Source organism: Lucilia sericata, unplaced genomic scaffold (genome assembly GCF_015586225.1).
Source record: "Lucilia sericata isolate MDLA Ls3-8-SP2 unplaced genomic scaffold, ASM1558622v1 Contig000005F_arrow, whole genome shotgun sequence".
NCBI classification, from domain to species: domain Eukaryota; kingdom Metazoa; phylum Arthropoda; class Insecta; order Diptera; family Calliphoridae; genus Lucilia; species Lucilia sericata.
Genome location: NW_023994046.1, coordinates 1,270,428 through 1,297,092, shown reverse-complemented (window position 1 = coordinate 1,297,092; position 26,665 = coordinate 1,270,428). Strand labels below are relative to the sequence as shown.

At 28.8% G+C, this 26,665-nt stretch overlaps 1 protein-coding gene across 3 annotated transcripts in view; it reads right to left on the bottom strand.

Annotated features, from left to right (window-relative positions):
• LOC119600885 (transcription factor AP-2-epsilon) overlaps nucleotides 1–26,665 on the bottom strand; it is a 136,921-nt gene that overhangs the window by 6,560 nt on the left and 103,696 nt on the right. For 2 of the 3 annotated variants that reach the window (XM_037951475.1, XM_037951458.1), the window contains 2 exons: nucleotides 2,723–2,953; nucleotides 2,447–2,632 (listed from right to left, as the gene is read on the bottom strand). In XM_037951475.1, coding sequence (XP_037807403.1) covers nucleotides 2,447–2,632; nucleotides 2,723–2,953 — 417 coding nt within the window. The remainder of the gene's footprint in view (nucleotides 1–2,446; nucleotides 2,633–2,722; nucleotides 2,954–26,665) is intronic. The other variant, XM_037951466.1, reaches the window with a different exon arrangement.

Sequence of the window (26,665 nt, the reverse complement as noted above, 5' to 3'; positions counted from 1 at the left end):
AATACAAAGAATAATTGTCTTGATACATATGTACATTAGGGTATAACCAAAAATAGGCTCTATCACTACGCGGTCGCCAGTAGTGTTCTAATAACAAAAATGTTTTTCTCGGGTCATTTTGGTGCAAAAACTCTCAGCGGCTAATCAATTTTATAAACCCATTCACCAACAAAATTTTCTAAATTTTCTTCAACTTAAAATTTTGTTCTGGTGATATTTTCAAACTACTAGTAGCAATTTTTGTAATCAATTCAAAATTAGAAACTCTAACATGTATTTGAGATTTGAGACATGCATATGTATTTGAGATTTTGTATGTAGTCCAGGAAAATAAGGGTTATGCTGCGGAATTTTAGATACATAGCTAAATGAAAATTTACACATAGCTTCTCCTTAGCATAATAAGTAAGGGATTAAAAGTCACCGAAAATATCGTGTACGCTAAGCGAGATATTGGAGGTCAAAGGTTAAAAAATGTGTTTTTAGAGAATATCTCGCTTATTATGCGTCGTACGCGTTTTGATGTTATTATAATTTCTATAAAATATTGAATTTCCTACATTTTGGTTGAGGAATATTTTCGCATAACATTAGTTGTTTTTGAGCTATAGTGTTTTTTGTTTTTTCATTGCAAAGACATTTTCAAATTTTAATAAGTATTTTAACACCAATATAGATAATGTCGCATTTTTTCTTTCTAATATTAGCTAAAAGTACATAATTAATTTCTGTTACATCCTTTGTCACAGCATCACTCTCTGGCCCATAGTGCAATGTCCGTCTATCCGAAATTTCCGATGGGGCCAGAGGTCACAATTATGAAAATATTTTGAAAAAAATTAGTCGATATAATCTACAAAATCAGGAATATATTTCCGCTAAATTTCATTGAAATCTGACTACAACTTTAACTAGCTCTAATATAGACAACCGACTTTCATTTGTTTCCAATATTAATGTAAACCACAGTGTTTTTAAGTTTTTGAAAATTCAAAAATTGTTACAAAATATTTAAAGATATGAATATTACTCTAAATATGTGAATTGTGACCACCAATTTGTTTCTAATTCTGATCATAAATATGACCTGTAATACTATCTGAAATTATGGATAGACAGACATTGCACTATGGGTCATAGAGTGAATTTGCGCACAAGATATTTTCGGCGATTTTTAATTCCTTACTAATTATGCTAAGGGGAAGCTATGTGCCAATTTTTATTTAGCTATCTGAAATTTTCCATATTGATCATTTTTTTGCCTAATTTTCCTGGGGCAATGTATTTTTTTTAATCTAAATGTTATTTAAGAAATAGTAAAATGATATAAAACATTTTAAACCGTTATATTCGAAACAATAATTGTGACAGTCTTAAAGTAAATGAGTCTTATTATGGATAATTTCATTTTATAAGAACGATGTGCTGCCTTTTTGTCTACCACTGTTTTAAATTAAAAGCATGGCTGATGTGGAGTAAAATAATAAAGAAAAAAGAATAAAATAAATCAAATAGTTCAGATTTTTCTTTATGCACTAGAAGATGAACAAATATTTTTATTTAAAAAAACATCTTACTCTGTTCTCAAAGTTTTGACAAACTTAAGGGTTGTAAACTCATATTCGTACTACGTAAATATATACTACATACATACATACATACACATACTAAAGTATACGCACTGTTTTAGTAGAGCCAATCGTATAATTCGAGCGTGGTTATAACAACATGATTACAGGGTAATTATAAGCAAGAGACTTAATGTGAATTCTCCTTCGAATATTACTATATAACCCTGTTAATAAGTAAGTTGTCTAAGTATGTGCTGAGTATTTGTTTATGTTGTTCTTCAAGAAAAATTTTACAAATTCTTTGTGCTAAGATTATCCCAACAATATTTTTAGAATGTTGCAGGAATGTTTCCCAATATCGTAAACAACAAAACATAGAGAAGGAAAAAAACTTTCAAGAAAAAAAATAGATTCATGCATACACTATAGGCTAGCCCTTAAATTATGTTATTTTTTTAATTATGACCTACATACATACATATTTTGTTGGGTGATACTGCAACTTGATAAAGATTTGATCATAATTTTTGCATCCGATAGTTTTGGAAACAGAGGAACAAACTAGATCTTATTAAACAAAAATTTTTTTAGGGCAGGTCTAATAGGAAAATTTTGATAAATTTGTATTTTATATACATTATGCACTATAAAGTGTAATTCCTTCATTAACTCTCTCGGGGCAAGTTTTTATATGATGAATAACTTGGTTTGTATAAGGACAAGAATTAAACCAAATTATGTAGAGGGTTAAATAAAGCCCAAACTATATAGTTTGGGCTTTAGTCCTCTACATATGTAGAGGACACAGTCGAAATTATAATCTGTTGTCTGTTTCTGAATTGATTTGGATAAAAATGCAAATTAAAAATACTTACCACGTGTCCTTGTAATTCCGCCTCTCTGTGAGATCGATGTATTCCTAATTGATCTTGAGTACTTCTCAGTCCAGCTAACTGATTGTAATGATGGAGGGGTGTGTGATGTAATGTTGGTAAAGGTTGCCCATAAGGATCTGTTCCTAGATACTCTAAAGCACCGTGGTTCTGTAAGTACGCAGGTATCTAATCAATATTAGTATAATTTTTAGTTTTTTTTTTTCAATTATTGCTTTTATGAATAAAGCTTTTATTATGTAAGGTTACGTTTATTACCTGTTGTTGAGGAGGACTTTGTGTAGAGTGATGAAAGGGAGGTGGAAAGTATGGAGGTTGAAAATCAGATTGTAACGACTGATGATGCATGGTTGCAGCAGAACTATGAGTTCCGCCATGACCACTATGACCAGCTGTGGGACCACCCCTACTAGCATGACTTCCTGTATGTGTTGTATAAGCTGGGCTATTGCTTGAAAGTCCCAAACTCCCATGGCTAGTCAAGCGTTCCTAAAACACAAATAAAGAAAGATTGAATTACTTATAATATATTGGATAAATCATACATAATAAAAAGTGTGCAAAGTGGACATATTCCTTAAATAATGTTAAAATATGTCACTTTATCCCTCGCTCACAATTCTGAAAGAAATTTGTTAATGCATCATTTGCAAGTAGAGTCTTATTCATAAATAACATTTTATTTTATCATACAAAATTTGATTTAGAAACTGTTTATAAAGTAAAAATTTTATTATGAAAAATTTTATTATAAATAAACAACAAATTTTACCCATTTTATTTGATTGTACGTGTTTTTTCACACAAACACAAAAGAAAATATAATTTAATGAAAAATAATGATAACGTGGAGCTTTAGCGGGCTTCGAAAATAAAAAACGATTTCACGGGCATTTTAATCAAATAACTCCTTTTGGGAAACCCATTTCAACAAATTTTAGGCACTTGGGTAATAACATATAGAAATTTATACAAGTTAGAGTGCCATATTCGGTTATGCGGAATTTTAAATACCCTCCACTTGTAAGCCACTGTTCATAAAATCTATTTAAATAGTAAATTTTAATATTTTGCTTCCGCAATTTAGTAATTTACATAAATATGTTTGTCTATAGAACTAATTTTGACCAATTATGAACCGATCCTGGCCATCCAAAAAGATTTATCATGTTATTTCTCAATGAAATATGTGCATTTATGTAATTTTCGGATGAGGGCTTTATATAGATAATTGGCTAAGACCAATTATAGACCGATCCGGAAAATTTTTTGAAAAAAGATTTATATATCGAGGGACTATATTCAATAGTCTCTATATAAAATAATACAAGTTTTCAGGAGAGCAAAAAAACTGTTTATTTCGCTAGTTCGTGAAGATTTTTAAATTTTTTCTTTTACAATATATTTCTACGACCATATTCTAAACCCTTATATAAAAAGAATTTTAAATTTTGCATTATTTACAAAATAATTCACAAATTTATATCAGATAGAGCTTATTTTTCTACGAAAATGTTCATTCAACCAATATATAGAGAGTTTTTCATGGAAATATAAAATTTTTATTTGAATTAAAATCAATAAATATTATATTTTATACAATTTAATGGGGAAAAGAAACCAAATTGTTGAAAAACCAACATATTATAATGTTTTGGTCGAAAATCAATGTTATATGGTTAAACACGACAATAAAATTGATTTAATCAGTATCATAATGAGCGATATCTCAAAAACTATTAGACCGATTTTAAATATTTTGACGGATTTGTGTTCCAAATTATTAAGAAGACTTGTTTTGCAACAGAAAATTATCCAAAGGGATAGAGTTTGAAACAATTTTTGGATAAGATAGAGAGTTTTGCATTCAGAATTTTTCTTTTTTTAAGATAGAGAAATTTAAAAAAAGCTATAAAATTGACAAAAAATATTATTTTTTCTTTGAAATTTATATCACTGATGCGGGATAGTTTGCTGAATATTTTGCCATCAAAATCTCATTTTCATGAAAATGACAGATAGCGACTATTGAATATAGTCCCTCGATATACACATGACACACACATTACTGTCGAATTTTATTCCGATATCTTTATTTCTTAATTACCCAGCACGTGTTAAAAAATTAGTTAATATGCTAAATTTTGGACCGATTTTACAGATAAAATGCATTAACATATTTGCTTTGTTTAGCCAGACAGACGGACATGTCTAAATCGATTCAGAGTTCCATAAAGACCTCGAATATATGTATATATACCCTGCCAGCAATTGTAGGTAACTACTAGAAAAATTCACTTCTAGTTTACTTTTACAGACTGATTATAAGCTAACTACAATGTAATGCAAAAATTTGGCAACGTAAATAACCGACTTTTTAAGACTAACTATAAGCTAAATATCATATAATGCAGAAGTGCCCTAAAATAGAATGGATGGAATTTTATTTCGACATATTTTTTCTTGTTCTCTATTATTATGAATTTAATTTGTTAACTTCAGCAGACTGAATATAAACAAACTACAATATAATGCAGAAATGTTCCAAAATTTGATATTTGATGAATAAATAGCCGGTTTTTAAAGACTAAATTCAAGCTATCTACCATAAAATGCAGAAGTAGCCCAAAATTCTCAGGAGAGCATTTTGGTTCGACATGTTTTCACATGTTTCTTTATTATTTGGAATTTAGTTTTAAATTTTTGTCATATTTTAGAATTTTTACATTGTGAGTCAGTACAATAAACAAATAATTATAAAAGGTTCAATATTACAAAACTCGATCTCTAATTCCTAAATTCTGCTGATTGATACTGTAAATATATTATTACATTAATAGTTACATTACACATAAAATTTTTAAATGTATTTTAGATTTGGAACAATAGAAATCATGGAAATAATAAACAAATCAGTCATAATTTTATGAATACCGCCGTTCCCCTATTATAAATTGATGTCTATTAATTTTAACGAACTAATGTCATGACTTGTAAAATCATATCATAGGTGTATATATCCAGAGTATTTTCAACTACTTAATGGTTCTAAAGAACTTAAACTGACAATTAACTTCAAGAATAAGGACTGGAACTACTTTTTTTAGATTTCTCTGTTTTTAATATTTTATGAATAATTATAAGAAAATAATACCCGGTGTAATTTTAATAAAGAATTGACTTTAAGCTAACTTTTAAGTAACAAAGTTTAAGTTAATTTTAAAGTTATGCAGAGTGGGACAATTGACTATTACCCATGACACCCCAATGTTAAAATAGTTAGTTGGCCCCATTAAAAATAATATAAGGGTCAACCACAACTCGTTGAGAAAAAGTTAACTTATAATGCATTAAAAGTTAGTTGAGCTGCTGGCGGGGTACTTTGTTGGGTCTCAGATGAATATTTCTTGATGTTACTCAAGGAATGACAAACATATGGGAATGGTAGAGGGTATTACATACTTTTTCCGATATCTATCTTCATTGTATTTACTATACACTCCCGCTCACTTAAATAGTTTCACTGTTTTGTTTACATTCAAATTAATTATTTGCAGAAAGTAATGGACTAATTAGTAATTAAAAAATTTTAAATAATAACATGATGTCTTAGGTATCACCAGTAGGATAAAAATGAGCGCAATACCTAATAGCTGATTTTTAATTTTTTTTTTTTTTTCTTTTTTAGCTATATTTTTTTGGCTCACTTGATTAGGTTCAGTCAGAATAAAATCAGTTTACTGCTGGCAGTGGGTAAAATCCATTCATATTCTAGTGTCTGTGAATATATACAATATATTTTTTAAAAAATTAGTCGCGATAAGCCATTAACTAAAGAATAAAATTACAAAATTGAAGCGTTTTTGGAAACTGTCCAAAATCACAGGAATTTTCCAAAAAAAATTGGGCAAATTCAGAATGTTATTCGCAATTTTATAAGAAAACAGTCTGAATATTAAGAAACCATTAATAGATGTACATATGGAGTCATAACAAAAGAGGACAGAAGAGATTTCCAATTCAAGTGATTCGCAGCAAAAAGTAGGTGTTACAGCAAGCCTAGCTGCAGTAAAACGTATTGTAAGAAGGGCCAAGGCTTTAACAATATTAAAAAAAATATATAAAAGCCATTCCAACTGCCACTCGTAAAGAAAAAACATCTTCAATTTACACATGAACACATGGTTATAAGAAGCAATATAAACATCTTGTTTATTCGGAAGCAAAAAAGTTTAAATTAGAAGGTCCAGATCGATATAATCATTATTTTTATGATTTTTGAAAGGAAGAAGTGAGTCGTTTGCATCTACTGTGGAGGACGTGGAATGTAGAGGAGTCAATTTCGTACTATGAAAAGTGAGCTTCAATTTCTTTTATCTAGTAAGAATTATAATGATTGTAAAGCCATACTGGAATCAGCTTTTTCACATTTTCGGATATCTTTGAATCCTTGCCGTGGATATTTCAAACATATAGTGCCCCGATCCATACCGCCAGGAATGGATTCGATGCCAGAATGTAAAAAATTTTGGAGTGGCCTCCATAATCTTCTCACCTGTTTATTATTGAAAATGTTTCGGATATTCTTTCTCGTAAAGTGTATAGGTCGGGCAGACAGTACGACACAAAAGAAGCCTAAATTGAAGGAACTAAAAAGGCTTGGACCGAAATTTCCTTGTCATTACTTAAGAATCTTAATAACTCTTTATCACCTCGAATTTTCGAAGTTATATCAAGTAATGGTGGATATGTTCCTCCCTAAATCTTTTCTAAAACATTGTAAAAATCTTTTTAAAAATAGAAAAGTTTCATGAGAAATGCATTTTGTTGTTTATGTCAATTAAAGATGATGAACCTATTCAAATGAGTCAAAAAAATATTGTTTAAAAACGTAGTGTTTTAGAAAAAAATTATTAAAAATCGGTTATTAAGTGTTGCACTAATGTTTGTCTATCTAGTGATACATTAATTAAAATTTTAATATAATCAATAAGTCCATTTTGCAAAAAATTAAATTGAATGTAAACAAAATAGTGAACCTATTTAAGTGTGCGGGAGTGTATGATTGATATTTTCGTACATTTTTAACTCGTTTGATGATTTTCGGACCATACGTAATAATATTTTCTTTGATAAGTCTAATTTTATTCCATTGGGTCTAAAATTATCTGATGTAAAGCTAACGATAATGAACATCCATAATTCTTTCCTCAAACTGACAAAAATTAAATCACTGGGAAATGATACTATTTTTCTGAAAGGTGGATCCGAGTAGAACAAGAATATATTTTTGAAATTTGCCAAACACCTCCAAAATCTCGAGTTACGGGTAAAAACCCGGTTTTTATACCTTTAAGCACTTATATGTCAGTAACTTAGTTGAATCTGAACCGATTTTAAGTTTCTCCACGGATTTAGAAATCAGAAGCTGAGGCCTTTATAATGGCATATGTATATAACGTTTAAGTAAACTGCAGAGATATGTGTGAATTTTATCAGAAAACATATTTTTTAGTTTTGCACCAAAAAATTTTTCAAAAACATATTCTTGTTCTACTCGGATCCACCTTTCAGAAAAATAGTATCACTTGCCAGATATTTCAATTTTCGTTTATTTTGTCTCACTGTGTTATTTATCAGAAAAATTGGTTAAAATTAATCACTTTTTCCGTTTTTATAACAATTTTCACGAGAAATTTCTATACTAAAAATTTTAGATCATTCGGGATTCAAACCCACAACCCTCAGACGGATAGGCTAGCCTACCGGGCACCCTAAGTACTTTTTACCATTGTTGTTAAAATGTTTTCAATTTAAACTAGGCAGTGGCTTAATGAAAGCTGTAGTTGTCACGCTACTCCTCAAGGTGGAGTTCTTTCACCCACGTTGTTAATTCTCGTCTTTCAAACATACTGTTGTAAAGACAAACAGTATAATGATGACTTGATAATAATCCTCACAAAACAGATATGGTAATTTTCATATGACAAATGACGGATTACCAAGCATCCCTCTTAAAGATAACTGGGACTGAAAAACTGTGATGGTATTGAGAAAATGAAAAAGGTGCGGTATTTTTTGTGAGAAATTAGGTATTAAACTCAGTTTCACACTAAAAAATTAATGTAGCATATTTCACCCTGAAATCTTCTTTCGAACAACAAGAATTATATGTATGAAGCCAATATATATACATATAATAGCGATATTACGATATACATAGACAGTCAATCTGCAATAAAGGTCGTATGTAATTTTTAGATCTACATTAGTCATTAGTCTACGAACAACACGCGTTGAATAGGTACCACGTCATAATAATATATATGGAAATTAAATTGCAGACGAAATAGCACGAGCCGGAGCAGATATGGACTTGAATACAACATGTGCGGATGTCTATCCTGGTAAATAAGGTATAAATTTAAAATCGAATTGGATAAACTATCTCGATATCCAAACAAAGGCTCTATGGAGACCAGAAAATAAAATCACCCATCATCAATCACTGAACTTACAAAGCTTTATGAAAGAAAGCCTACAGGGCAGTTGAAAACCTGACGAATATATAAGATATTGGAGGCATTTGACATTTGGAAAAGTCTAAAATCAGCTTTTGTTTGATTTTGAAATTGTTTGGTGAGAAGAGGTGTATAAAATACAGCTAATAAAATTATTGAAATCGTTTTATGCGAGAGAGAGGGAAATAGTTTTTCGCTCGTAACGCCTCTGTATACCCTGTGGCATTGGCACCGTACAATTTTTATATAGAAAGTTGGCAAAATTTGTTTAAATTTGATAATTTAGAAGAGGTATTTAATACCCATATTATACATTTTTGACTATGGATAAAGAAGCGAATATAATAAAATAAGAAAATACAAAACAAATTAATCGTATAGATATCAAATAAAAATTGGTCAACATAATATGTATACTGTCCAAAAGAATTAAATTTTTTATTAATATTTTAAAATTTCATCGAAGCTGCATTATAATGTTTGCGATTTTCACATTTCCTGATACGCTTTTTAAATGCCTTTAAAATTATGTAACTTTCGACCTTCTCTAATAAACCTCTATATCTTTAAATATCAAGTGTTTAAAAGTGGACTTTATTGAATTTGTGTTGAACAATCTATAGGAAATATTGCTTGCAAAATTGTTCTGTGTTTTTAAAATGAATTCATAAAGTATTTGTAACGTTTTAATAAACTTAATGTACTTTCAATGACCGATAACATGAAAGCTTGACTTACCAGCACCAAATGGATTTATGGTTTTAATACGCTAATCTAGTACTCTCAGTTAGCGTAGGAATTTTTCACCCCCTTTACCTCATAATATAATAAAAGAACAAAATGAAATAAATTGGTAGGTAATACGACTTTATTTTATTGCCATTTTCGAAATCATATTTGAAAAGCTTTATTCTCTTCTATTACATTGTAATGTTTTCGATGTAATGTAATGTTTTTGATTCCCAAAAAACAAAACCCAGGCCAGATTGAAAGAACAATGGAGATTATTTTTAGTTTTAACGTCGATGTATCGTCTATAAAAACGTCAATGTTTATGATCGATATCGTTTGCATCCGTATCTGAAACATGCTAGTTATTACTAAAGTTTGGCACAATTGTTGAAAAAATCTCTATAAACTCCTACCATGTCAGTTGCTATCGAATGGCGATGCCGCGTATCACGTGTACATATGTTACTCAAAATATGGGTGATAAATATGCGGCAATATTACTTCTTAACATATTTACACATATTCAGCGAAAAATCGGTTAAATGATTCGTGAATATGGAAAATTTTTTCAAAATCATTTAGTTAATATACAATTCTACAAAAATAACAATAAAACTAAATTATTTTACTTAAAATTTTTCTGTATAACATCTAAAATTAAAGTAAATTCATTTTTTTTGTCGGACAAAATAAAGTGTAAATTTTAAATATTATTATTTAAATTTCTTGTATATCAAAATTTTGTATCTATTTCGATTCTGATTTGAATATCTGGATCTACTTGAGCCATTTTGGTAATTTTTTCCCATTGTTTTTCGCAATCGCCTTTCCTTCCCCTTGCTTTCCCCACATGATTATTTTCAAAAGAAATCCGTTTTTGATCACTATTTCATCGGAATTTTTTGATCAATTGTGGTCCAAAATTAATCTATTGAATTTAGGGCGGTGCTCTGAGCGACTTATTCCAATTTTTCAGTGTTCTTTCCTATAGTAATGTTATTTTTTAACTTTATCAAGTGCTTAAGCTAATTATCTTGCCGATATAAAGTTGCCCAATTCCATTTCGAAGGCACTGATCTTAAGATTTGACTGTAATATGCCCACAGTGTGAGTTTAGCCCTTCAATATACAAAATTTTAAAAACAATACCCCAGGTTTTAATCATTATGGTTGAGGGCTATCGGTATTGGTACATTATTCAACTTTAGGAGAGGGAATCTTAGTGAAAATGGAGTGAACAATAACAAATGAGCAATTCACGAGCGTATTTAATAAAAATATTGAAATAAATGCCGTATAAAGGGATTTGGTAGCGTTAATGCCTCAACAGATTCATGAATTCAAACACACGACAAAGATAAAAAACATTTCTGTAAGAAAAATAAACACTGAAAAATTGGAATGACCTGCTCAGAGCATCGTCTTAAATCCAATAGATTAATTTTTGACCGCAATTGATCAAATATTCCGCTGAAATAGCGAACAAAAACGGATTTATTTTGAAAATAATCGTATGGGGAAAAACAAGGAGAAGGGAAGGCGATTGCGAACAATAATGGTAAATAAAATACAAAAATGTCTTAAGTAGATCCAGATATTCAAATCAGAATCAAAATAGATAAAAAATGTTTATATACAAGAAATTTAAATAATGATATATAAAATTTACACTTTATTTTGTCCGACAAAAAAGTGAATTTACTTTAATTTTGGATGTTATACAGAAAAATTTAATGTGGAATAATTTTATTTTATTGTTATTTTTGTAGCATTGTATATTAACAAAATGATTTCGATAATTTTTTCCATATTCAAGAATCATTTAACAGATTTTTCGCTGAAAGAATATAGCATGAGCACTTTTGCACTTTATTTTGTCCGATAGTGTAGATAAATGGAAATGTGCTTCGTCTGAAGAAATGATTGCGCTTATTTACGAAGTAAATGGTACGGCGGCTTCAATTCCTGCACCATTGGATGGATTTCAAGCTAAATCCTTCCGCAGAGTTGCATATGCACTTGTTGTGGATAGCCCCTATTGTTGAGAGCGTCGAGGAATTGCACAGTGCGCATTAACCGAGACATTCTCAGTGTATAGTGGTCAGGGTTCTCATAAAACCAAGATTTATTGAATGACAAATTAAGAACATACATATAATGATGATATCGCACTAAAAACCTAATGATAATAAATGTTATTTTTAATTGGCTCTTTTTACCTGCACATCAATAACTGTTGCCATATCCACGTACGCAAGTGTCATGATCAAATTGGACGTACAATTATTTTATTATAATGTCCATTATTTGTTCAAAGTTTTTGAATCGTTAACACTAGTAGCATAAAATTTTGTATTATTTTTTAATTTTCTTACTACTTATTAAATAGGTTTAATTTATTATTTTTAATTTTTTTATCACTTTACATAAATTTGTATTTTTTACTTGTAGACATACATATATTTTAACTTCAGGCATTTATGAATGATCTACATATGATCATGTATTTTAATAGAACTTTGAAAAACTTTTAAAAAATAAAATTGGGTTATTTCTTCCGTATTTGATATTAAACCGACATTTGTATATATTCAGTCAATAGCGGCAAAATAAATTTAGCGAATGTGTGTGTTTAAGAATTGACAGTTTCAATGATTAAACATCGTTGATAGCTCAACAAGAACTAAACATTGACTGAATATGTTTGCCATCTAACACCAACGACAGAAAGAACATTACGAGCAGCAACATTAGCACAAACTTGTACAACAACAATAGAAAAAAGGAACCCAATATAAAAGAAAATAACAAAACAAAATAAAAAAACACAAGCAAACAACCCATAGTTGGTCTAGCTAATGTAAATCGTACGTACAGAAGAGCGTCAAGCGACGACGAGTTTCGATCTCACGGAGGTCTCACAGCGCGTATTTGTGCGAGCAACTGTTCCAGGAAACTTAAACAACGTGTGCTCGCTCATCTTATTTTTGCACGACCAAAATTTGTGCAAACATTTTTCTATGTTCCAATATTGTTTCTTAAGTTTTTATGTTTTGTTTATTATACATTCATATACGTACATACATATACAATATGTGAATGATTTTAATTTGAATTTATTTACAAACAATTGTTTATATGTATGTGTGCATTTATGTGAAGCAAACCCTAAAAATTGAATTGTTGCCAACAGTTATAATTATAACGGCTCGCAGAAATAAAATGCCTTCAGCTACTTCGGTAGCTATACGATTGGTGGTTGTAAACACGATTTATTAATTTAAAAAAAAAATGGAGACATTAATGTTTCCATACTGTACGTTTAATGCAATTATGTATATATTTTTGCTAGTATGTATGTATACATACATATTAGTAGTTAGATGAAATTTAGTTTAAATGTAAATAAATGTCCTTGTAGAATTACACTTTGCTTATACAAACTTGCTTCTTTTTTGACAATCCATACAGAAAACACAGCATTGAAAAGTAATGCGTTAACATGCTAAAAAGACTGCTTTTCACTACTTATTTATTAGTATTTTAACCAATAATTTTAATACGGTGATGACATTGGAGGAAAGTACTTACCACGCTCGCTTACTAATAGGGAGTTAAAAAGTTGTTTTTCCTTACGCATAAAAAATTGCTCACTTAGGGCCTCTTGTTCGCTAGATCGCTGTCTTACTCACAACAACACTGATTAGTTATTTTATTGTGCGTCAAATAATAGTTTTCGCACATAAAAACTATTTTCTTTGTGTGGGTGAAAAATAGTTGCTAGCGCGTGTTCAAAAAAGCTCAAAATAAATTTCTTACGTATCTGATTATATGTAAGTCATTCTGCGAGCACTTAAAAATAATGCAGACGGTATTAAGTAATCATTGAAAAGTAATTGGCTATGTTTGTAAGTACAAGTCATTACCGAGTATTTGCTGGGATTTTCCATTGTTTATTTATTAAAACAATAAAGATGGTTAAAGTTAAAAACAGAAATGACGATAAACCATTGTATGTTAAGATATAGAATTGTAGTTATATTTATAGGCATATATTTTAATTATTTAATATCATCGGTATTCTGAATTGCAGGTATGGAACAAACGGAATGAGCTTTTAATACCATTTTTGGTATTAAAAGTTGGCGCTCGACCGATTCATCTAGCCTCCACTATATAAAAAGGGCTTGCTGAAGTAGCATTATAAACAACTCGATATACATAAATATTGTACAAATTTCATATAATTTTTGTATTGAAATTAGTCCAAATGAAAGACGTTTTTCGATATAATTTTCCCTATGTTAAAGAAAGACGTTTTCAATATAATTTTCCTTATGTTAAAACTATAAAATTTTAAATAAAATATGGTCAAACAAAATAACATAGGCTTTCAGAAGGGTCTAAAACGATTAAAATCGGATAAACAGTTTAGAAAATATACAATGTCAAATTTAATGCTTGTTGAAAAAATCTTAAAAAATGTGAACTTTTAACTTAATAAAAATCCTAACCGTAATGAATTTGGAAATTTTGGAGAACTTCGTATTTATACGAAGAATGTGTTCATCAAAATCGGTAAGGGTAAGGAACAAAACCTGTTCGAAAATTTTTGAAATGCACCAATATAAGCAACAAAATCGGTCCATAGATAAAGAAAATGTGAGAAACATTCCGAAACAACATATTTTTCCAGAATTTTGAATATATATCGGATGCTACATTAGGGTGGCCCCAAAATTGAACTTGCTGATGTTCCCACCGAAAATCGAATTTAGTTCATTCTAAGATGCCATTTGTCAAAATTTTCGTTCTGACGTCGATATTTTACTTTTTGCTGTTACAAAAATTTGTAAGCGTCTCACAAGGACCTTACTACCACCAAAGCTCTTAAAGAAAATGGCTTAAGCTTTCTTTTGAGCAAAACACTTCCATTTTGAAAAAATAGGGGAAAATTAAGTGCCAAATATTGAAAGAAATCTTAAACAAATTAAAAAAAATTAAAAATTACATTTTTTGAAACAACATTTGTTTAAAAACATTTGTTTAAAACCCTGTAGGACCAAAATGTCTAACTTTGACATTTCGGAAGACATCGATTTCAAAAGTTGGGTCACTTGACACGAAATTTCCCATGTACATAATTTGAAATTTGTGTTGTAATTGACAAATAAATAGATCACAGATAATAATTAGCGTAGCTATCGATTCAATAAAATATGATATCTCAATAGTTTTCTTAATTATGTTCAATTCAGTTTTAAGTGAATTATTACACAATACTAAAGGCATCGGCAATACACAAACATACATACATAAGTATTAAACATTGGGATTGAGTGTTTTGGCAGCAAACATATTTATTTTATCCCTATATAGTGCATCTATGTGTACACGTTTATTCTAATCTAAAGGGTTGTTCTCAAAAATACTACCTAAATATACCAAAAATAAAATACAAATAAAAGAAATTTCTGTATTTTTTTTAAAGAAGCAACAACTTTTGTCGTTAATGTTATCGAAAAACCATTTTAGTATCCGGTAAATTTGTTTTGTTAAAAATTCACTTCTTCGAGGACAATGTATCACATTTCAATAGCCTTTTACACACCAGAGATGTTGATGAGCTTAGTTATCAGTGTTTAATGTTGCGATTATTACAACTATTATTACAACAACTTGCAGATACAAGATATCTCTAAGTATGCTAATATTCAATAAGTACACATTTCCATATTTATTATGAATTGACAGTCATCTATTCCTTTTGATTTCATATTGTATAAAAACATACAAATATTTCCCTGTGTGTATAAGTTTTATTGTAGTTGGTGTGTGTAAGTATATACACAATCACCTAAAATATATCATTGTATCTATGAAATGTATTTCTACATCCATTTGATTCTTAAAGAGAAAATACGTAGATGCAGTATTTGTTTTACAATATAAAAAGGCTGAATTGAGCTTAAAAGGTATTTGTAGTATGCAAGTTTGAGTAATCGAATTTTTGTAAAAATATATACATACATATTAACAAAAAGTCGACAAAATGTGTGTATGAATGCATGTACACTTATTTTTGAGAATATTTTTTTCAGTTTTTTGTTTGCCGAAGGGATTGACATTAATTTGACATAAACGCTTGCATTAGTGGCGCAACATCATTTAAAGACAACAAGTTTATTATTATTATTATTATTGTTGTTATTATTATTACTGCTTGTGTCCACTATAGGTATGCATTGTAATCCGAATATGGTGCGTTTGTAACAAGTGAAAACCATTAAGGAATACAAAAAGTCGTTAACCAGTCCAAATAAATACTAGAATGTATGTATGAACAACACCACATGCAGATTCACAGATTAAACTGCAACATAATGTACAACAATCGAAAAGTGTTGACATTTGTTGATTTCTTTGTTATTTATGTATGTATGTATGTATGTATTAGGTATGTATTATGTAGGTTGAGGCTTCTCACTTGAAATCCTTTTTTTAAATTTTTATTATCGTGTAGAAGAAAAATATAATTCATATGTTTCAAAAGATTTTAAAATTAGATGAGGAAAGATTTTTATTTTCAGAATGGATACTTTTAATAATGCCACGGATTAGAAGTTGTATTTTTGTTCTTAGTTTGTATAAAAATTAGTGATTTTGTTACCACCTTTAAATATTTTAAGGAAGCTAGACACATTTTAAAAAGCTACACAAAATACATATTCATAATTTTAGGTTTGTTCACGTACCTTCCTTTATATTATTAATTTCAATTTATATTATTAATGTTACACTCTTTATTGTGCAATGGAAAAATGCCGGGACAAGAATCTCCGTTTTGAAAGACCAAGTCAAAACAAGGATATAGCATTTTAAAGTTTGTATTGTCTCCGAAGTGATTTAAGTTTATATCCTAAGGTAAATACTTCGAAATTAATAAGTTATTGTTTATTTTTCGAATCTTAATACTAAAAATTATGACCGACCATTTTCCTTCTCTTTCACACAAAAAAACTTGCAAACCTAATTTTATTTATATTCTGTTGGGTTTTAAAATTTTGACGTATGACAATAAATTTAGTAATTCAAATACCATGCATTAAAATTCGAATAAAATCAATTTTTATCTCGAAGTTCACGATCATTACCGATTATATATTCCCTTTTCAGATTAATAAATTGGCATTCTTTACGTCCTTAATTTAGAATTTATATCGCTCATTTACTATAAGACTGACATAACTCAAAAAATATATTTTCGAGAAAAACGGATTTGATGTTTTCAACATTTTACTATAACTTTCTAAATTTATGTATATTAAATTTTTACTTTAAATATTGTATTAGTTTTGACATTTACAATAAAACTCTAATATCGGATATAATTGACATTTTCTTCAGAAAGGCGCATATTTTTTAAACCCGAATTTTGAGTTATGCCAGTCTTATAGTAAAGGAGCGATATATTAAATAAAAACAACACGCATAAATATGAACATACACATACATACATGTACATACATATGTATTTGTATATAAATGCTATAAGCAGATCAACAATAGGTTCATAATTGTTTTTCTATTAAAAAAGTTAGTCTATTGGAATACAGCAAGTTGGTCTGAATACAAAATTCTAAACGTGGCTTAATCAAGTGGTACGCAAGCACTGGCATAACTTGATTGTGGCTTACAAATTCAAATAATTTTGATTGATTACTTTGGATTATCTTGTCATTTACCAACATCAAATAAAATATTTATCAAACCAGAAACTGGTTCCATGGGGTATAAATTGTTTTTGTTTTAATATCTTAGGTTTTACATGTTAGACGCTTAGATTTTGTGTTGCTTATTTTATTATTTTAGTTTGTTTGGTTTAGAGTTTTTTTTTTTTAATTTTTTTCCCCAAATTATGATGAAGAAACAAAAATAAATGAATAAATGTTAATACCATGTATTTATAGGTTCGTAGTAACGTATTCGTATATAATTATTCTATACGGTAGTATCACATATCAGCCAAATCGACAATTTGTTTTATTCGATTCTTTGCTGATCGGTAGTGTGGTGCGTTTAAATTTTTCTCAATTTTAAATTCACATACATATATATACATACTTACTATAACTATACAAAGGTACATCTTACATTTAACATACAAACATACAATGTTCGTATGTCTATTATGATTTTGTTTGTAAAATAATTTTGTATTATTATAGTATGTATGTATTGTGAAAATAAACAAAAAATATTTATTAATATCAAATATTCGATATTTTGACCCTACCACTCGATCGGTTGTTTTCTTTTTTTTGTTTTGTACATGAAATTGACTATGAGCTGTATGTATGATTTTTTTGGCTTTTAGAGACTTGAACACTGCGACTTCTGTTAACATTGTAAAATAATCCAAATATTAAATATACATATGTATGTACGAGATTGATTATAATTGATTTTTAACTGCTGAAACCGAATGCGCAAAATGGCATCGAATATTTAGTTCATATATTACGGGCATTTTATATAATTATAAAAATAAATTTACGTATTATTCTAAATACGGATCTTCTTTATATGTATATTTTTCCTAAGTTTTATTTAAATCGGTTGAAAACAAAATAATATTTAAATATTATTTTGTTTTCGCTCATATTTCCATGGTTTTTTTAAGTCTATTTGAGAATGTAAGAAACCTCTTTTTATCTGGTTTTATGTTGAAGTCTGATAATTTTTTTAAAAGCTATTTTTAAACGAAGTTTTTTGATTATTCCAGTCTTATAGTAAATGAGCGATATGTATGAAATTCTGCAAAACATTTGCAAAAATATTTTAGATTTCTTTACTTTTCCCATTTTCAAAAATATCAACCAAAAAGTTTACAAAAACACGGCACTTAATAATGGGTTTGTTTGTCTGACTTGAGTATTATGTAGTCAAAAAAGTTGCAACATTAAAAATATTATGCCTCTACATCTCACTATAGTTCAAACTACAGTGTTCCTGTGCGAAATTCAAATTTTGGAACAGTGAATATAATTTATTTTTTTATATCATTCTATTGCCAATACACCAATATATTCAAATTCGCAATAAATTTTTCTACTGTTCTACTGCACGCAGTCAAAGTCATCATTTCAAAATATTTAAAAAAATTCTTTTGTAGAGTCTATATTTTATCATTATTTTTAAACGTTAATTCTGGAAAGTGTGTAAATAATTTTTAATAACTGTCAAATGGATAGCACTTAGAAGAAATGAATAACCTGAAATGTTGTGAATTAGCTTCACTTTATCCGAAATTGCGCATTTTTGCTCGTTTTGAATAATTTAATATTTTGTAGTGTGCTACCTTATAAGCATTTTCAAATTTGATTAAAATCTTAATTGTAGACAAAAATAATTTAAAATTTTGCATTATTTGCAAGATTATTCACAAATTTATATCAGATAGAGCTTTTTTTTCCACGAAAATTTTTTACAACCTTCAGATAGAGAGTTTTTCATAGAAATATAAATCTTTTATTTGATTTAATATCAATAAATATTATATTTTATGCAATTTAATGAAGCAAGTTGAAAAAGCAACAGATTATAAGGTTTTGGTCCAAAATCAATGTTATATGGTTAAACACGGCAATAAAATTAATCAAATTAGTATCATAATGAGCGATATCCCGAAAACTATTAAACCGATTTTAAATATTTTGGCGGATTTGTGGATTCAGAATTTTTCTTTTTTTAAGATAGAAAAATTTTAAAAATGGTATAAAATTGCCAAAAAAAATGTTTTTCTTTGAAATTTATATCACTGATGCGGGAAGGTCTTCTGGATATTTTGCCATTAAAATCTTATTTTCATGAAAATGACAGATAGAGACTATTGAATATAGTCCCTCGATATATTGTAATCCGTTTAAAAATTTTTACGTTCACTGTTAAAATTTGTTACTTTTTACAACTTTTGCGAACGAATTTAAATACTTATTTTATTTTTCTAAACAATCATTTTTTATGTAATTATAAGTACAAATGCGAGTATCAGGTGTAAATATGAATTTTATTTAATTTGATTGTCTACGTACGAACTTTTGAAATTTTCAATTCTATTGTTGGGAATGAATATGCCGAAATTTAAAATTTACACACTGGTCAATACTCCCGTAATTCAATTTTAGTTCTTTAATAACATATAAAAATGTCTAAAAAAATTAGAAAAAATCATTATATCCAAACTTCAAAAAAAGTGGTCGAACTACTCTACATGATATATTCAACAAGTAGGAAAGTATAGTCGGGCATGGCCGACCATATAATACCCTACACCATGAGTATATTTTAAAAATTTAAATTTTTCACAAAGAAACTTTTATGTTGAATTTTACCTTAATTCCAAAGTATTTAAGCAATTTAAAAAACAAATTTTCTAAATGAGGCTATATATAGGAGTATAGGTCAAACATGGCCGATCCTCATTAAATTTGGGAAAAGGATATATTGTTAAATAATAGTTAATTATGTTGAGTTTCATTGCGATACAAATGGTTACAAGTCAGTTTTAGACGTTTAAGACATTTTTTGAAGGGGGGTTTGTATGGGGGCTAGGGTCAAATAAGGGCCGATCATTACGAAAATCTGCAGTGTCATTTATATTTATATAAAACTTATTTGTGCCAATTTTTAGAGAGATAATAGCATATTTGACGAAATTATGGCATAAAAAGCCCAAATCGGGAGGTACGGTTGTATGGGGGCTAGGTGAAATAATGGACCGATTTCAACCATTTTCAATAGGCTTCGTCCTTGTGCCAAAAAACATGCTTGGTCCAAATTTCATCAAATTATCTTGAAAAATGCGGCCTGTACCTTGCGCACAAGGTTTACATGGACAGCCAGCCAGCCAGCCAGCCAGCCGGACAGACGGACGGACGGACGGACATGTCTTAATCGACTCAAAATGTGATTCTGAGTCGATCGGTATACTTAAAGGTGGGTGTAGGACCAATATTTTTGTGTGTTACAAACATCAGCACAAACGTATAATACCCTCCCCACTATAGTGGTGTAGGGTATAAATACACATGAGTAGTCAGTCACTCATTAAACACAATGTTTATTCAACCATACATACTTACGTGTGTAGATGTATCTCCGTGCAAGTACTTTTTTTGTATTTCACCAAAATCTATATAAATCCAGGTAAATGTACATTCTCGAAAAACATAAGAAATTTTATCCACTTACCAATAATTATCAATTGTCATTAATAGTACTTTGACTTTAAATTATGGGAATTTTTATAGAGAATTTTGAATTAAATAAATGAATTAAATAAATTGAATATAAAAATACTTTTGTTCACCAGTTTAACCAATGCAAATACCTAATATAAGGGCAATTTTATGTCAAGTGGCTTAATCGATTTTGATGAAATTTGCACCAAGGTACAGACACAAAATTTGCCGAACTTAGAGGGGGTCAAAGTAGGACATTTTGGTTATACAGGGTTTTATTCAAATGAGTTTAACTTTTCACCTTTGGTCGTAGCAAAAAAGGAGTTCAGATAGCTATTTCTTCATTGTTTCCAAATGCGAGTGGGATATCTATCAAAAAAAGTTATTTTTTAACTCAAAAATAAGATTTTTTCAATATTTGCTACTTCATTTTTTCCTATTTTTTTTCAAAATGGAAGTTTTGTTTGCTCAAAAGAAAGCTTAGACCATTTCCTTTAAGAGCTTTGTGATTACATAGTAAGATGCAAGGGGGTTATGTAAAAAATATAACATTGTGGGACTATAAAAACCATAAAGAAAATTGTATAAGATTTCTTCTGAGCAATAAAAGGCAGTTTTTTGAACAAAAATTAAAATAAAAAATTTGGAAACAATGATGAAATAGCTATCTGAACTCCTCTGGACAATTTTTGCTAGGATCAATAGGTGAAAAGCTACACTAATTTACAATCATATCATGACCAAAATGTCCAACTTTGACCCCCTCTACGTCCGGCAGTTATTGACCGATACAGCTGAAAATTTGTGTCTGACCTACTATCCAATGGTACTAACCTTGTTGTAAATTTCATCCAAATCGATTCTTTGACACTTGATCAGAAATTGCCCATACATAGATTAAGCGTTTTTGAATATGAGGAAAAGTGTTTTCATTTAAATGATTCTGTTAACCATTTATACAAGTGGGCAAGTTTGTTCAACGTGTTTCCATTAAAACTTATAAATTATTTAGAACGAATTTTAAATAACATTGATCATTTTAAAGAACGTCGGATGCAATTATTTACTGCGTAGATACTTAAGAAATGTTTATTACATAATACAAACAAGTGTAGCAATCATCACAAAATTGTACGCTTTTTGGTCAATTCATATGTTGTATTTTTCGTTCTACAGATCATACAATAGCAAATGCAGGCAAAGAAAACGTTAAGAAATGAAGTATTTCTGGAAAACGGTAGTAAAATTTAAAATCAAGCATTTTATCTAAAAATATATATGTAATTACATATGTATGTATGTATGTAGAATATCAGCATATACATACATATGTATGTATTTATGTATACTTTTTGCAAACTTGTTTAATTTGCCACTAAATTGAAAATTTTAACTCAGTACCTAACTATTTATAGTGCTTTATTGTACTCTATAAATTTGTTGAATCAATATTTATATTTAATTTATACATATCGTCACCTGAAATGAAAAACAAATAACTTTAAAATCGACTTTTTGGTTAAAAATGGTCAAATTTTTAGAACTCTATTGTCAAAAACACCGACTTTATTTCCACAAGTCCGAAAGTCCTAAAAAGCAACATAATAGACAATGTCTGGCGTTGCAGTTATATTCAATCATGTTTATCGATGTTTGGGATACAATACTTGTAAGAAAATGTTGTTTTTATAACAACAACAATTTCATTTTAGTTAGTTGTTATGCCCTTTAGCATTTCAGGTGACGATATGTATATACATACACACATACATATGTACATTAGGATGCTCCTAAATAGATGTTGTTGTTGTTTTCGTCGAAAATGAGTTCAATATATTATTACTGTCCTGATGTCAATATATGGTCAATCCTTTTTATCAAAGGATAAAAAGGCCCTTTTTGACATTTTCATGATTTTTCATATTTATTCCAAAGAAAACTTCTCTTATGGTATTGTAAGATAGGCTCATCAGGGATGCTTTCAAATGCATATTAGAAATTTTTGTGCAACAGCAAAACTATCGAAATTTCATAATTTTTCGGAAAATTGTTAGTTTTTTACATTTTATTACAATACATTTCAAATAATTTATTGAAACTATTATACATATGTATGTATGTCTATGTATAATAAACATATTTTTGAGACCCATTTCGAAAAGATTCCCGAAATTTTTTTGAACATATTGTTCTGAGATCAAGATTTTCAGTCGCAGGCAGGGAACTGAAGACCTTTTGAAAAAAATTTAGTATATTTGGCTTCAACTTAAACGCCATAATTAATGCATGTATTATTAAAAATGTATGTAAGGATGTCATAAAATTAAATTTCGCGTCTGGATTACCTCTGATTAAAGGATACAATGTGTTAGGAGTTAAGAAAAGTATTTACCATCACTGATGTAAAATAAATTACAAAGTTCAAAGGTTTGTAAATAGATGGCACTAATGATTAGCACGGTTCTAAACCACCCTGTATAAGCGAAGCCATAACAGCATTGCCATAACATAAAAACACTGTGGTATGGTTTCTAAAATGTATGTTTTTTTTTGCTTATTTGCTATGCTCAACTCATAAACACGTATATTTTTTCAATCTTAGAAAAAAATTACTATGCAATTTTATAGCCTGTGCAAGTTTTTGGCGTTCAACACACAAACACGTACATTCCTTACGGGAGATTTTTGCTCACGGACCCCCCTCTAACTTATTGAAAAACTTCTTGGGTTATCTCTTTAGCTTTAAAACATATTTAGGTGTAAATTTTTTTTATTCTTAAATTTCCCCGATTCATTTTTAGTTTTTTAAATGTAGCGGGCCTCTAGATTTCTGACAAAATTCTAAATAAAACAAAAATCTTCTCAAAAGTTATCTTGTCCCTATACAAAGTTAGACACATTCAAAGTTGCAACATGTAAAAAGTGCCGTTTTTTTAGGGGTTTTCCCAAAAAAAGTCCCTGTATACTTTCTTTTATAGAAACAAATTTTATTCCGGACTATATACAAATTTTATATGATCCGGAAAGAGAGCTTAATGTAGAAGCGTGTAAAATTTAAGCGGACACTTTCTCCACTAGCCCTATCCAAACTTGGTCAATTTTGAAAAAATATTTTGATTTGAATAAAAAATTTTAAATACGCAAAGCACCGATCCTCACAAGATCCCATATTTATATAGTCACATATGTTCCTTAAATACATAAAAAGTATTTCTACTATCACACGGAAAATAACGTCACAGTGGGCACTTTTATCAAAAATCAAATTTTTTGGAATACATTTTTTCCGCATTAGAAATTTTAGTATATTTATACAGAAAATAAGCTAACTGGTATTACGGTATTTTTTAAAAAGACTTGGATCTATATACGTAAAAATATCTTTATCCGTACAAATTTTACAATAACTCAAATTTTGTACATAGGTATTTGTAATTTAAAAAAATCTCTATATTGTGATTTTTTACTTTTTCGCAAATGGTGTTCTAATAAAAGATCCGTTATATTATATATCTATTAAAGTTTAATCCCTAAGTCATCATATGTTCAATGATATTAAATATTTGTATCAGAATATAAACTTAATCACCAGAAAGTTCCCAAACTTACACTCCTTTTGATATTTTTAATGCTTTTTCATAATTTGCAAGCCAATTACACTTATTAGTTCTGCCCCTGAAAAGGAAAATTGTCCTTGGTAATTCTAATTTCGTTCTATACGGTCTAGAATTAAATATTAATAAGTTTTAACCAAATCGGATAAACAAAATTCGTGGAATAATTCTATTAATTATCACAAAATTAGGTAAAATTTACCACTTTTTTCCGCTTTAAAAAAATTTTTGACATTTAAAAAATACGTTTTCAAATTAAAAAAATATCAGAATATTGTACGGATTGTTATATTTAAAATAAGATGTGTACCAAATTTCTCCAAATCGGAGAGGGCAAGGTGGGACCCTATTTGAAATATTTTAAAACTACCCTTATATAAAAAAATCTAAACTATTATGAAAATAATTGTTAATATTTATAAAAAATATAAAAGTCCCCAAAAATTGCGCAAAAAATATAAAAAATCCCCAAATTTTATGAAAATCCCCAAATCTTTCTCCACCAAAATCTGACCCCAAATAAAACTTTTCCAGTTTGGGGACAAATCCGCACATCTGGCGACACTGATGGTATGGTATATTTTTACCGTTTAATAGCCTTATCTATTGACCATAAATCCCCATGAGATCTCCTAAAAATTTTGAAATTTGTTTAACAAAGTTTCAAAACAACTGAAATTGGAGATTTGAAACGGCCGTTGAAAAAATCAAACTTTTTGGCCATAGCTGAGAACGAGTTAGCGTTATCTTATAAAGGCAAAAACTAATATTCGAGTAAAATTATAGATAGATACTTAAAATAGTAACAAAATGATTTTTTAGAATATATCCCAAAAAGGTAAATTTGTTTGTCACATTTGGAATTTATGTGCTGTGAGACACGTTAATGGCTTGGGGAATTTGCAATAAATTTTACAGCGGGTTTTTGAGATGGTAATCAAATGCCAATTAATAATCAGATTAGTTAATCTAAAAATAAATTTAATCTTATGTTAATCCCCTTTGATGTTTTTGAGTACAATATTAAACTTTGCAGTGTTGCCATACAAAACAACAGAAAACTTCACAGTATGTTATCAAAACAATGCATATTTTATAAAAAAGAAGAAGACAATTGTAAATTTAATATGAAAATTAATGAAAACTTAAATTAAAAACAAAAAAATTTATTTTGAAGTGTCTATAATTTATACTAATCAATAAATAGAACATTTTAATGTTTATATTTATAAACAATTTGATTAATTTTTTTGCATCAGCTGTTTACACTTTTGCTTAAGATTAAACCACCTCCATTGGGCGCTTAAACTTGCAAACAAAATTAACTAATTGAGTACTCAAAAACATCTTTCGAGGATTAATTTTAATTTAATCGCTAATCTTTCACCTAAAGATTGGCCCTTAATGTTTTCAAGCAATTTTTGTGTTTTATATCTTTCCGAAATGCTTACTCTGTGCACAATACGATTTCTTTACAATAAAGTTCAAAATTTATTACTAAATGGCCAAATTTGAGCAAAAACTGAAAAAAATCGATACATATTTTCTCCTTGTAAATGCGCTTGGAAACTTCAGAGCCGTTGCGGAACCTGTTAACGTGATGAGAATCACATTTATTGGTTGAATAGGATAATAATTACACATGATAAATATGAAGACGGTTATTATTTTTACTGATAAAAATACATTAAAAATAAGAGTAAAGCTATTTTCAAATATTCGAAAAATTATACCTAAAATATTTTTCGCATATTTATTATTTCAGAAAATACAAAATTTTTTTATTACGATTTCCAAAAGAATAGTGAATGTCTTCAAATTGTTATTTTTTCAGATTTTAAACATCACTGCATCGTCAGATTAACATCATTTGAAATTGTATTTCAAAATTATCAGTATAGAAAACATTTCAACAATTTTTACTTGTCTATTACCTTCGTTTTAGTTTTATGAATTTACCAAACAATTTTAAGACAATTTTTAATTTCTTTCCCAGATTAAATTTTAACAGTAAAAGGTCTTATACATCTTTTTGGCTGCACTCTAAATATTTGTAACAAACATAATAAAAATATACATATGCATCGCATG